The sequence below is a fragment of the Pararge aegeria genome, chromosome 20 (genome assembly GCF_905163445.1).
Source record: "Pararge aegeria chromosome 20, ilParAegt1.1, whole genome shotgun sequence".
Lineage (NCBI taxonomy): Eukaryota > Metazoa > Arthropoda > Insecta > Lepidoptera > Nymphalidae > Pararge > Pararge aegeria.
In genome coordinates this window covers 2022286-2035856 of record NC_053199.1, presented here as the reverse complement: position 1 = coordinate 2035856, position 13571 = coordinate 2022286, and the positions used below count along the sequence as shown (strand labels likewise).

Genomic DNA, 13571 nt, shown 5'->3' with positions numbered 1-13571 from the left:
AACAAAAGAGTTGACAGTCTATTGACAACAGCAACAGCAAAAATAGATCACAGATAACCAATTAATGATAAATAGGTCACTCGGAGCGCCAGGCTCGAATTAAATAGATATATCGATATCTTTTGTTCGATTTATTCATATTTTTTGGATATAATAATGAAGTCAAAATAGTCAATCTCTTTATTGCCCATGACTTTATATATTGAAGTGGTTTTTTATTGTGAAGGAACATCTTGCCTGCAGTTTCCCCAGAGTTATGCCCAGAGTCAACGAGCCCTTCCCGATCCACTTATAACAAAAAATAAATAAAACGTCAACCAATCCTGACATTGACGTATAACAATGACATTGTTGAACTCTCTTGCACGTGCAAACAGCAAGGGAATTGAAAATTGAATAATATAAATTGTGTTTTTACAAATATTTCGTGAATAATTCTGAAATAAAGATCCGAAGCCACTTCCGCAGCTAAAATTATCGCATAAGCAATAACATTTTGTTTGTTACATGTGAGGTTACAAAATGTCCAAGAAAGTAAAACACTTGGTCGTGGACACAACTGCTTTCATTAGAGCAGCTAATTTGCAAGAAATCGCAGAATCTGCGTATACAGTTCAAGAAGTGGTTGACGAGATAACCAATGACCGGCAACGTAGGAAACTCGTAGTGCTACCGTACGACTTAAAAGTTAAGGATGTCTTCTCCGAAAACATCAAATTCATCACGGAATTCGCAAAGAAAACTGGCGATTACACCAGCCTCTCTGCTACAGATATTAAGGTAATGGCGTTAACGTATCAACTTGAGAAGGAGGTTATTGGTTCTGACCATCTTAAAAAAGAACCAACAATACAAAAAACCATTAAAGTCACTGGTCTACCAGGTTTCAATTCGAATACAGATAAAAATACAACTTCGACATCTGAGACTAATACAGAATCTTTAAAATTAGACAATGATAACTATAAACTTGATTCAATAGCAAAACCTGATGAAAAACAGGCTCTAAGTACACAAGGAAAAAAATCGGATGCTACAGAAAACAAACAAGTTGATAATGACTTGAGGAATGTTGAAATTACTGTCAAAGATGGTGAAGAAGAAAATGACGATGATAGTAAACTAGCTGAAGAAATTGCAAATCAAATCAAAAATATGGATTTGCGAGATGAAGAGGATGTAGAAAACTGTATTACCAAAGTTTCTGATGATGATTGTGATGATGAATCGGAAAGTGAGGAATCTGATAGTGATAATGGTGAATGGATAACACCAAACAACCTAAAAGAAAAAAGGAAAGAACTAGAAGATGGCGTATTTGAGGAGAAGAATGTAGAAGTTGCATGCATTACTTCAGATTTTGCTATGCAAAATGTTTTTAAACAGATTGGCCTGAATGTTACATCTATTGATGGAAGAGTCATAAGGCAACTAAGGACATTTATTTTTCGTTGCACAACCTGCTTCAAAACTACTAGTATTATGACAAAATTATTCTGTCCAAAATGTGGACATGCAACATTGAAAAAAGTTTCAGTGAGTGTAGATGAACATGGTAATCAACATATACACATTAACGGTAAAAAACCTTTGACAGGTAGAGGGAAAAGATTCAGTTTGCCCACACCTAAAGGTGGGCAGCACTTCCAATATCCAATATTAACTGAAGATCAGCATATTCACAAGAGATTTGCAACAAAAATAGCTCGTAGCAAAACAAATGCATTAGACCCAGATTACACTGCAGGTTTTTCTCCATTTGTTATGAAGGATGTGAACTCAAAATCTGCAGTTCTAGGAGTGAGGGCTGACAAACAAGATGTTAAGTACTGGATGAAACATTTCTCTAAGGGAAAGAAGAAATAAAAATACTTTTAAAATGTCATTTCAGTTTTGTATTATGTCAAATATACTTATTTACATTATATGTACTATTATAAAGTTATTCTAATTTTTTCACATTTCCATCTCATGGAAAAGCATATGGCTGAACATTATATCAACATTCTTTATTTTAATACAGCAGTGGTAATTAAGTAGCATGATGATTTTGCACATATTTGTATACATTGAAAAAAAAACAAATCTAACAGTTTGTTCCAGAGATTAGTGCATTCCAAAAAAAATTGGTTGTCTGTAAAGTCGGCTTACTGACGATAGTTGAACGTGACAACGTCTTAAGAAAATACTGATGGAATGGTTGCATTTTTCAAAAGAAAATTTTAATTTTATTTGTTTGATAGATATTATCGTTGCTTTAAACAGTTGCTTTTCACTGCACTTCATCCTTGCCGAAAACATGTAAATGTATTATTGTATAGAAGCTGTCCACGCGGAGGCCGACTGTGCCTCTTTGTCGCTCGTTCCGCGCTCTTGCTTGCACTTCAAGCCTTACCCATAGCCTACGTCATGTTTTTTCGTGCATGCAGCCGGCTCCATCGAACTATAAGACGTTGTAACGTCAAAAAATATAATATAGGCTTTATGCTACTTCCAATGTGCAGCTTCATAATCATCAAGTCTCCATGCCCCATTGTTTGTCATAAGCCATAAAGCAGAGAAGGTTGTACCCACCTACTGTGCTACCAGCATCACATTCACATTGGTTTGGATCTTGTCATGCTTGTGTAATTCGGCTAAAACCAATTCATGCTTCAATTGCTTTTGCGTTTAGTAGTGAAAACATGAATAGAAATCACATGGACAGAGTCACTTCTACTAACCTAAATTTATTTATTAATTTTGTAAAAAGTTTACAGTAACTAAATTCCGAAGCTAGGCAAGCCCTATCTGTCATGTTTGTATAAATTGTGCTATTCTTTGTGCCTGACTTGTATTTTATATCACAATAATTATACTCAAAATTGGTGAATTAGATATTATTTATTCTCTAAGCTTTTCTTCAAAAAAAGTGAAGACTGAATCTATACATTTACATGATGTCATTTCATGTTTTGGGTGACCTGAAAAAAGAAAATAAATTATATTAAGTAAATTTAAAGATAAGTACTTTTAACTGAGTACTGTCATTATTACAAACATAACTGAAAGTACAAAGCGCAGATTTGTAGACCCCCTAGATAGATAGACACATATCAAACAATCCACTAGGATCAGCAGTAAATAGTAAGCAGAAAGTAAACATTTAAAATCTGCACCAAAGATCCTTTTATTTATTTTTATATTCATAGATACATTATATAATAGCTCATCACTTAATTTTAGGTTTGTGCAAGTTTTAAAAGAAGCCAAGAAAGGGGTTGTATATTTTAGTATGGTGTTTCAGTGGTGTGCACAGGGTTTTTTTTTTCAATTTATTTATTTATTTATCATAGATAGGTACTAGTACAAGTAAAGTAACGTAAAGTAATTATAATAATTATACAAACAAATGCGTACATCATAACTTATATTGGTGTGTACGTAATAAATGTATGTAATGGTACAATTTAAAATCTGTCCCTGATTTAGGTAAAAACCTGTATAGCAGGCGACAGTGCTCTCCTTAAATTTTGGTCTCGATGATTGAGTGTATGATTGTGCGTGTGTGAGTTTGCGTCGCGTAGGTACTTGTGTCTTGTACTCGCGTATGCTCAGTGTAGGCATAAAGCAGTAGGCTGGCATAAAATCAAAGAAAGAAAATGGTGGATGAGTAGTTAAGCTAAGGCATTCAGTTTAAGATATGTACTTATTTATTTATTTATACTCTTTATTTGTACACCACTCAAAAAAACGAGACAATAAAGAAAAAACATATGAAGAATGAAGCAGGATACAAAAGGCGGCCATATCGCTAAGTAGCGATCTCTGCTAGGCAACCTTAGGATTAGGAAAACTAAAAAGAAAACAAATAGGTGGGGTACACTATTTAGTGCATACATACGAATATCTACATACTAATACATAAACCAGACTACACAAATAAAAAAATGCTATTGATAAATATACAAAATAAATATACTAATACATATCTTAATATACTTAAATATGAGTTTGAGTAGATAAATAAATACTTAATTAATAGTACTTGTATGCAGTTCATTTTTTTATACATTAGTCATCATCAATAACTTATGGAAATCGACTGCTGGACTAAAGGCCTCTCTTAAGGGAAGGGTTTGCCCATAATCACCACTGGGCAGACAGGTTTGTGAACACAATAGCCGGTAGTAGTAACAAAGAGGATGCTACAAGAAGCGGGCAAACAGCAGACAATATTTAGTTTTGAATGGGGCTTCTATTTAAACTTCAATAGTCACAAACTAAATATTTTAGACATAGAACTTTCTGGGCGTCTTACCAGCTGAAACTCTTGTAATATCAAATTCTGGTGTTTTCATTGGTGTATCTAATGGCGATGTGCTTGATATCCAATTTTTTGATATCTGAAATGCAATAAAATTATTTATTTTTTTGCATCCTCCACATCAACATTCGAAATTCAAAAATGTTTTATTCACGTAGACCTTATCACAGACACTTATGAAGCGTTAACATGTAACATAAACAACAACATTTAACATGTTACACTAATGTTAGTGATGACAATATCTGCATTTGACTAATACAAGGCACGGGTCTCCTCCAACAATGAGAAGGTTTTTTCTTGCATATCTACTATTAAATAACTACCTATATGTACTTTCATACTGATTTTTTTTCTCAAAATCGATTCAGTCTGCCTGCTATACAAATAGCCCAGTTTACTCTTGCTGAGTATTGAGCAAGACTAAACTAGCAAAATACTTGCATTTGAAATTTCTGTCTTGATAAACACAAGTTAGAGAACGTGCTTCTGTTTTGAATATGTAGTAAATATATTTTTAATAAATGACAGTCATTTTTAAATCTTACTTGAATAAGTATAGATACTGTTACATACTAGGTTTTAAGGATTTGTAATAAGAGCCCCCATGAATCTGATTAGACCAGACCTGATGGTACCAGAACAAACTGTTCCTTTGTTTTATTTGGAAGTCTCTTTGCTTTGCTCTCGGAGCCGAGTCAGTCGCGACACAGCTTTTATACCACTTCTTTGAAGTCTAGAACTTTCTATACACGGATATCGTAAACAAGGGGAATGATACACATTTTGATATACTAAATAACGGAATTCCCAAATACTGTTCAAGGGTGCATAAGTTTATTTCCTAAGGAGGTCACCCTATAAAAATATGAAATGAAAAAAAAAACTTTTATTCTCCATACAAACTACATAATTCTAAACATCTACGTGTTTCTTTATGGCAACCCTATTGAAAATAAAAGTCCAACACGTGGTGACGTGCATAGTACCTACGCTACGTCACGCGTACCTAATTGAGTGGCAGGAGTCCCGAGATTTTACTTTTGCATGTGATGTTAGGGCTGTATCTGATTTATTTCAGTAAAAACTATAGCAATGGTTTACTTAAAAACTATTAGCGTTTCAGTTTTACAAATAAGTCTCAGAGACAGTAAATAATGTACCCCGTAAGATTCTGAAGTATTATTTCGGTTCTCATTAACAAGGTGTATAACTAGTTTTATATCAGGTATCAGGTTTACTCTTTGCAATAAAAATACAAGGCAAGTACTTACTCTTTTCAAATGCTTTGAAATTTTAGCACCTGAGAAACCGTGAACCGAATCGGTCAACGCTACTGCTTTGACCCTTTTCTCAAATTGTTTCTTTTGTGTTTCGGCCAACATGACAGTTATGACTCCACCATAACTATGGGCCACTATAACAATATTTGAAGCTTTTGTGTTCGTTATGTATGCATCCCATACATACCTGAAAAAGTTAAACATTCACAGTAAAAAAATATTTTATTCTTGACCATATTTCTGACTCATTTAGTCAGAAATATTTAGTTATCTTTTTTTTTTTGTTCCACTACAAGTTAGCCTTTGACTACAATCTTACCTGGTAGTAAGTGATGACGCAGTCCAAGATGGAAGCAAGCTGACCTGTTAAGGAGTTTGGTAGTCATACCCCTAATCAGTTTCACACAGATCGAATATAAGTCTTTGTCGGTAGGGTGGTAACTACCCAAGGCCAAAGCCTCCCGGAAATCATAGATTCCCAAATTGCTCCTGCTGGGAAGCGAACCCGGGACCTCCTACTAAACCACACTGCACTAGGGAGGTCGTCAAAATATCACTATAGAAAAAAATTACCTATATAGGGTATATATTATAATTAAATGCTGCTTGTTCAAGTACTATCTCATTAGAGGTCTCCAAATATATTTTTGCTGAATTTATATTAAAATATATTTAAATCCCATACATACACCGTATGTTCCTCAGCTGTACTGCTATGTTGAATTTTCTTGTCTTCACGATAATTGTCATTGCAATTCAGTACCATGATACCATACCCACGCTTAATAGCTTGCCTGATGTATGGGATTTGAGTGCCAGTGTCAATGCAGTCATTGATTATAAGCCTGTAATTAATAGAAAATGAAAATCAGAAATTGATCAGAATTTTTTTAATTATTCTAAGCTGTTTTAGCTTGCAAAAGGCAGACTTATGGCTAAAGCATGTTCCATCAGTAAACATTAATCTTAATAATCAGATTACGTGTTAGGTTATGTTCTGTGACCTTTTTTATTTTTATTTCTTTCAGAAAAGTGTAGCATTATTTATATTCATTTATTCTAGAGTGTGGGTTTCTGAACATTCTAATTATTTTTACATTCCTGCGATACCTTACCTTAGGTAATATAGATAAATATTTTAATGACTTTCTTTTTTATTTTCATTGCAACTAGATAAACATAGAAGTACGAAACATAGAGAACATAATGCTAGGTATTGCCATGCAATCTGTACCAGTCAATGTGTCAATATATCTTATTTCTGCAGCATATTGTTTCATCATTGCTAAACAAAATTTAAAAAAAGACATAAAATTCAAATTTAAATTCAAAACTTCTTTATTTGTGTTGGCCTATCACAGGCACTTATGAAGCGTTCATACATATAGTATGTTTACATAATTGTAAGGAGATGGTGATAACTTAGTTTGCCAACTTAAACCAAAAGCTACGAGGGTTCCAAACGTGCCCTGGTCTAAGAAGACACAACAAACTTAGCCGGGTAATATAGCATATTGTACATCAACACACAACTTATATAACATATTGTACATCCAACCAACTCTCATTGGAGCAGATGTGATCTTGTGACTTGTATCATCATAACAATCCATTGATGTCCCACATTCATCAAGTCAACCGATTGACGTCCACTGCTATACATAGGTCTTTTGTAGGGCGTTCCAAACTCAACAATTCTGGGCCGCCTGTACGCAGCGTCTTCCTGCGACTCGTTTGATGTTGTCTGTGCATGTGGTCGATCCCATTTTGTGATAAATGCTTTTAGTATTTAGGGGGTAATGTAAAGAAAACTTGGTGGCAATACTTACGAGCGAGCCCATTGCCCAGCTCTGACAGCACCAGAGCCATGTATTAGCACCATTAAGACATCCTGCTTATCATAGTCTTTTGATACAAATATAAAAGTACCATTGTCTTCCGTACTTCCTTTAGGTACAGGCAGCTTATATAAGCCCTCTTTCTCTAGCAAATTATATATGTATTGAGTAATTGCTGTGCCAAGGACTTCATAGTGAGCTTGACACTCCTGGTGGTCATTGCTGATTGTAAACTGGAATTGATTGTCACCAGGCTGACCATTTTCATCTATTTTTCTCAGTTGACCATCTGGAAATATTATTTATTTATTCCCATCTTACATTTTTGTCATTACAGGAAAAAGTTATCCTAATACAACAATGCAGCATATCATGTAAATAAATAAAAAAAAAATTATAAATTATACCAAGGTGATTGACACTAATGCAAGGTTGCAAGTCTACATTGTAGAATACAAAAGTGACAAAATTAAAAAAAAAAAAAAAGCCCAGCAGACTAAAACAGACAATAGTTCCAATGCGTGTTCCGGGGATTGAACCTTATACAACGTTGCGTGGAAATAGATTGGGAATACAACTAGGTTAGCCTGCTACCATCTTAGACTGCATCATCACTAACCACTAGGTGAGACAGCAATTAAGGGCTACCTTTGAAAAGAAATGTACCTTGTAAGAGGCATGTGCAGTGGAACATGGAATGGGATGATAGTTGTTTCCCTTGGATAAAAAGTAGCCTATATTACTCTCTGTTATTTCAACTAACTCTATGCCAAAAATCAAGTTGATTGGTTGCTTAGGAAGGACTAACAAACAAACACACACACTCGCATTTATAATATTAGTAACGATTACCTGCATTAAACGCATATCCCAATTCTGTAATAGTCTTATTAATGTTCATGGTTTGTTTATGAGTCTGGTTCTTCCTACCAGGGCCGTTAACAGAAAATCTTTTCTCGCCTTTAGCGAGTGATTGTTTACAAAACCGGAGAAGTTTACTCATGAATCTTCTTGTTTTGAAATTTACGTCATAGAAAGTAGAAACAGAAAATTTATGAACTAGAAAGAAACAAATAGGTTCTTGTTTAATTAAATAAAATTAATGACTTCGGTACCTAATAGAAATTAAAATTCGGAACATAAACTATGAAGTCCATTCCATACGTCATTTTAAAGGTAAACAAATATCAGTGATCACGTGATCGACTTTTCAAGTGGTGGAAACATTGGCAAAGGAGTTACGAAAAAACGATTGAATTAATACATTCTTAAAGCGATTACCAAATACAATGATTAAAAAATTACCTTTTGATGTTATAAATCGTATTGTATAGACCTCTAGATCCTATTAATAAAAACCTCGAAAAACAAGAACTTCTAGTTCTAAATCAATGGGTTAAAAAAAAAGATTGTTGGGGGATTTTTGAAAGGCTCTATGATGGTATACCCTTGCTAAAAAAAAACTTTGAATGTTTGAATTTTTATTGCAATCACAAGAGTAGTACAAACAACAAAATATTTTGATTGCAATTTATTGCTTTAGTTGGATTTCTGTGATTGTTCATAAAATGAATGTTGAATTACTTATTGATTTAGTTAAACGAGACCCTGCCTGTATGATCCTAAAAACTAATTGAATAAAAGTAAAAATGATAAAGATAGAGTTTGGAAATAAATAGCTTCAATGATAAACCTAATTGGTATCTAAGCATCATTTAAATTTGCTTCAACACATTTGCTCCGGGAGTTGTTGTGAAAAGTTATTTTTTTAACAGGATTTTGTTGGTCTGTTTCAATTAGATATAACTCTAATATTAGACTTTACAAGAGGAATAAGAAAGTAAAAGCACACAATATTGTTATTTTTAGACGAAATAGCAAGGAGTTAATGGAGAAATCTAAAAGATAGATATTCTAAGCATTTAAAAAGTAAAAGGTGTCCAAACAGACATTCATCATCAAAATACATACACTGGCAATGGGCATTGCATATGGAATTCATGAAACAACACCTATGTTGATGATTAGATACCCAGTCAAGTTCAGATCAACAACTTCTAGAGGTATCGCATGAAGGAACAGTGGTAACAAAGCAAAGGTCCTGTGAAGGGAAATCTGTATTAATGCGAAGGTGTCACAGTTTTGTGTCAAGACCTGAAAGAAACTGATGCCCAAACACAGATGGAATTGAGCAATACTTAGACAATGAATCAAATGAACTTACAGCCTAGTTTGGAGTCTTGATATTGAAATCAGGACTGTTGCCACTCACCAACACTGAAGCATCATCAACTATCATATGACTATTCATCATCTCCCCAGCATAATCAGCATTCATCTGATTATTCATCTTCGCCCCAGCATCATCACTTATCATTCAGTTTTTCATTATATCCACAACATAATCAGCAGCAGTCAAACAAATCAAACTATTTACCATCACAAGAAGGTCATCCTTTTGTATGGAGAGAATCTGCACTTGAGCCTCTGCAGGGGATTCTTTCTGTCCAGAATTAAAAATACAGAGATGAAAGACCTAGTTTGATTGAATAGGTCTTAAAATCTTGATTTACAACTGCCTGCACTTTAGCTGCTGTACGGAAAGTGATCATCTTCACTGAAGAAGTAGGTATAGAGGATGTGAACTTCAAATTTACCCTAACAAATCTATTATGACATGATAGCTAGCTGCTGTATTGCTTTGCAAACCAATAGCTTGAGCAACAGCAGAACTTCCTTGTCGGCTCAAGTTGGAAAGTCTCAGTGAAAGTTTGAATTTTTTTTTTATTTTGGAGAAAACCAACTTCTCAAATAACAAGATGGTGTTCTATCAAAAACATGAGATACTAAAGCTTTTTTGAAGAAACATATGTGTAAGAATCAATTGCTTGTCTAAATTATTCAAATTATGTTGTGATCACAATATTTTCATTTTACTCCTTTTAGTTGTATCACTAGTAGAATTAAAGGTAACTAATATACTAATAACAATCAAATACTGTAGAACTTATGAACTTTATTTATTTCATCTATGATATTGTGCATAGTGAAGCAGAAAAACATAAATCTTTACAAAATGGTCATCTTGCCTTCACCTATATTAAATTTGAATCTATCTCTCACCAGCAATTTAGATCAAACAGACCAGGCTTTTACTCAGGACATATCTAAGAATCTATCAAACTGTAGGAGGTGAGTAGGACACATTCTCATCAAAATTGGCTCAGTAATTTTCAGAAATATATTATGAATATGGTTCCATCATAGGTAAAAACAATACAATAATGTAATGAATTATTTATTCACTTTGACCAATGATAAGAGGTGGCCTTATTATATCAATGTAATTCAATTCATTGTGTTTCTTAATTAAACAATTCTGTAGTAACTGTATGGGGGTACATTTCTGGCCCTGCTTTACATTCTTAGTCATTATTACTAACACCTGATAATAATTTTCATTAACTAAATATTGCCATTTACTCACTATCCCACCAAACATTGGGCAATTGTAGTAGGTAAGCTCTACACCTCACTCCTATGAGATAGAAGCTTTATATTGAGCAGTGGAACATTAGTGCCAATTTCATGGAACAAAAAGGATCCAACCTAATGTTTTTTTCCACAATGTTGTCATTCTCTTGTTGTATAACTATTAAAACATTGTTCCACATTTATCAGCTTATAAAGCTGATACTCAGAAATGTCTCAAAGCCTTTGAGATGTTGTGTTCTTGTAGAAAGTTTCTGAAAGTTAGAGTACTCCAGGAGTTACTGCAAATCATTAAAAAGAGAAAAGTCTAATATCTGGGCCACATCCTGAGACATGAGACACAGATTGGATCCTTTTCATTTCAATATGCCCAATTCTTTTGTACACAAATCACAAAAATTTTGTTCTAGAATTAGTGCTATCCTTTTCACAATTTACCCTGTAGAAAAAGACAACTGTACTTTTAGACCTATTAATTATTTTAGTAACTGTGTACCATTGAATTAGCACTGCTATGTAAAATATATTGCCAAAGAACCTATTTTAATTAAACCAATGATTTTGTTCCTTTATTTAGTCATTATACCAATCTAAGAACAGTAAAGTAAACGACATAACAAGCAAGAAGAACAATACATAGACCCTCAGTCCAGCGTTCCTTTGTATAGCTTGTTTAATTTGTTCATTAGCATCCTTCATAGTTTCAGTTGTCCCCACAACAGTGTTTGCTATCCGGTCAATGTCTTGCTCTTGTTGTAGAATCTAGAAAATATAGGGTTTTGGTTAATGGACCATCCTATCAAAGATGGACTAGATATGCAGTCCCATACAAGAAAAAGACTACTATTTCTGTTTTTTTACAGATGGTGATCTATTTAGTTTTAATAATATTGAATTATGTTAAAAGTGTATACCCTTGAAATCCCATTAACTCAAGAATATAGGAAAAAAATGTTTATGAAATTTCAAGATTGGGTGTATTGCTTTTTGTAAATGTCAAAATGGTTTTTTGGATTTTGGATTTTGGATGCTAAGCATAAACACATTGGTTCTTTCAGTCATCATCATAAACCTAGAGAAATAAGTTCTCAGTTTCTGGGTGAAGTGATCTGGTATATTGTGGATCAAAGAATCTGCCTCTTTCAGCTTTTGTTTCAGGAAAAACTGTAGCAAATAGATCTAGCTATTTCTGTGTCTAGTTGTAATACTCTCATAAAATTACCTCAATAAAATTGAAGTTTTCCTGCCTAACAAGACACTATCAGGCAATTATTAGACCCAGCACAATATATAATTACCTTCTCTGTGAATATCTCTTGCAATTCAGCAATGTGCAATACTTTGCTCTCAATCTGTCTCACTTCCTCTGTCATACTATTTAGCTCGTTCAACAACTGAACATTTTCTGATTCAAACATCTGCAGCTCTTCTGGGCTAAGCTCTCCTTCGTCCGATAACACTGCAACTTCATTCTCTGACAAATCTAGTTTACTCTTAGTATTATCTACATCTTCTATTCCTATGTTATCCTCTTTAAGTATCTTTTCTTCTATAAATGGATTTGGAATGTTTGATTTTATCTGCGGTAATTCTAAACGCGATAATTTTCGAATATCCAATGCTCTTTTTACTCTCAACGCTTTTAACTCACTATGTATTTTACAAACAGCTTTTAAGTATGAATCTATAAGATCTATTACTGCGTCCATGTAGTCTCGAGTCTGAAGAGACAGGGGAACTTTGCGATTATCGTTCCTAAACTCTTTTAAAAGGTGACAACAAGTATTAATTATACGTTGCGCTCCCGTATCTATTTGGTCCCTCTCGGCTTCAGACATTTCGTCCCTGGTCACATTATTAAAGAAACTTAAGTACCTCTCTCTGTGCTCTAGCAGAAAGTCTCTAAGTTTAGTTATTTGGGACGTTATATCTTTCGCCGTAGCCATAAACCCTGTCTTCGGCTTACTTCGAAGTATGCGTTGTTTGTCATCGCTGGTGGGGCTTTGAATGCCGAAAGCTTTATTACGAGTTTTAACAGTTTTTATGCAGGCTTTAAATAATGGTGTTATGTCCATTGTAGACAACTTATATAAAAATTTATAAATTGAAAACGTAAACCCGCTTTTCACTGCATTTCATTAGTGATTACATTAATCAGTGCCGTGGTGATGACAATTGACAATGACATGTAAATCATCTATCTGTGATAGATACAGATTATTGAGGGTAGAGGTAAGGAGAGTCATCTGTGTATATGAAAAAGTGTCGTCAAAATGTATTAAATTAGGATGGCGCCACATTTGCATCAGGGTAACTCTTAAAAGAAGCGCCAAATATAAATATTGTTAGAGTAGGCTTGAAAAATAAACAAGGAAGTATGGAGATACAAGGAAGTAAGGTTATATTTACCACAATATTTTGTACAACGTAAGTTGTTGAAATTCTCAATAATTAACTACTTTAGTCGATAATGACATTAAAGTTTTTAAACTCGGCATACTTCAATTCATCTACGATTGCTACATTCATACCATACCCTGTGCATCCACCAGTGCCGTTGTGGAGGATTTTTGAACTGTTATTTAGCGCAACAACTGGACACTTTTTCAACTTTTCTCCCATATAAGATAACTCTCCTTACCTCTACCCTCC

The 13571-nt window shown here is 33.9% G+C and overlaps 3 protein-coding genes across 3 annotated transcripts; 1 reads left to right on the top strand and 2 right to left on the bottom strand.

The window, feature by feature from the left end:
* The first annotated feature begins 330 nt into the window (after positions 1-330).
* On the top strand, positions 331-1945 carry LOC120632737 (RNA-binding protein NOB1). Its single transcript, XM_039902724.1, has one exon. It carries the CDS (start codon positions 523-525, stop codon positions 1864-1866), a length of 1344 nt encoding a protein of 447 aa, XP_039758658.1. The 5' UTR covers positions 331-522; the 3' UTR covers positions 1867-1945.
* Positions 1946-2358: 413 nt separating this feature from the next.
* LOC120632786 (FAM172 family protein homolog CG10038) lies at positions 2359-8579 on the bottom strand. The gene is made up of 6 exons (XM_039902795.1): positions 8280-8579; positions 7419-7716; positions 6279-6434; positions 5581-5776; positions 4301-4385; positions 2359-2963 (listed from the first exon to the last, which is right to left on the bottom strand). The coding sequence occupies exons 1-6, from the start codon at positions 8428-8430 to the stop codon at positions 2884-2886; spliced, it is 966 nt and encodes a 321-aa protein (XP_039758729.1). The 5' UTR covers positions 8431-8579; the 3' UTR covers positions 2359-2883.
* A 2127-nt stretch (positions 8580-10706) lies between these two features.
* LOC120632635 (syntaxin-18) lies at positions 10707-13081 on the bottom strand. The gene is made up of 2 exons (XM_039902582.1): positions 12218-13081; positions 10707-11681 (listed from the first exon to the last, which is right to left on the bottom strand). Exons 1-2 carry the CDS (start codon positions 12992-12994, stop codon positions 11493-11495), a joined length of 966 nt encoding a protein of 321 aa, XP_039758516.1. The 5' UTR covers positions 12995-13081; the 3' UTR covers positions 10707-11492.
* Positions 13082-13571: the final 490 nt, after the last annotated feature.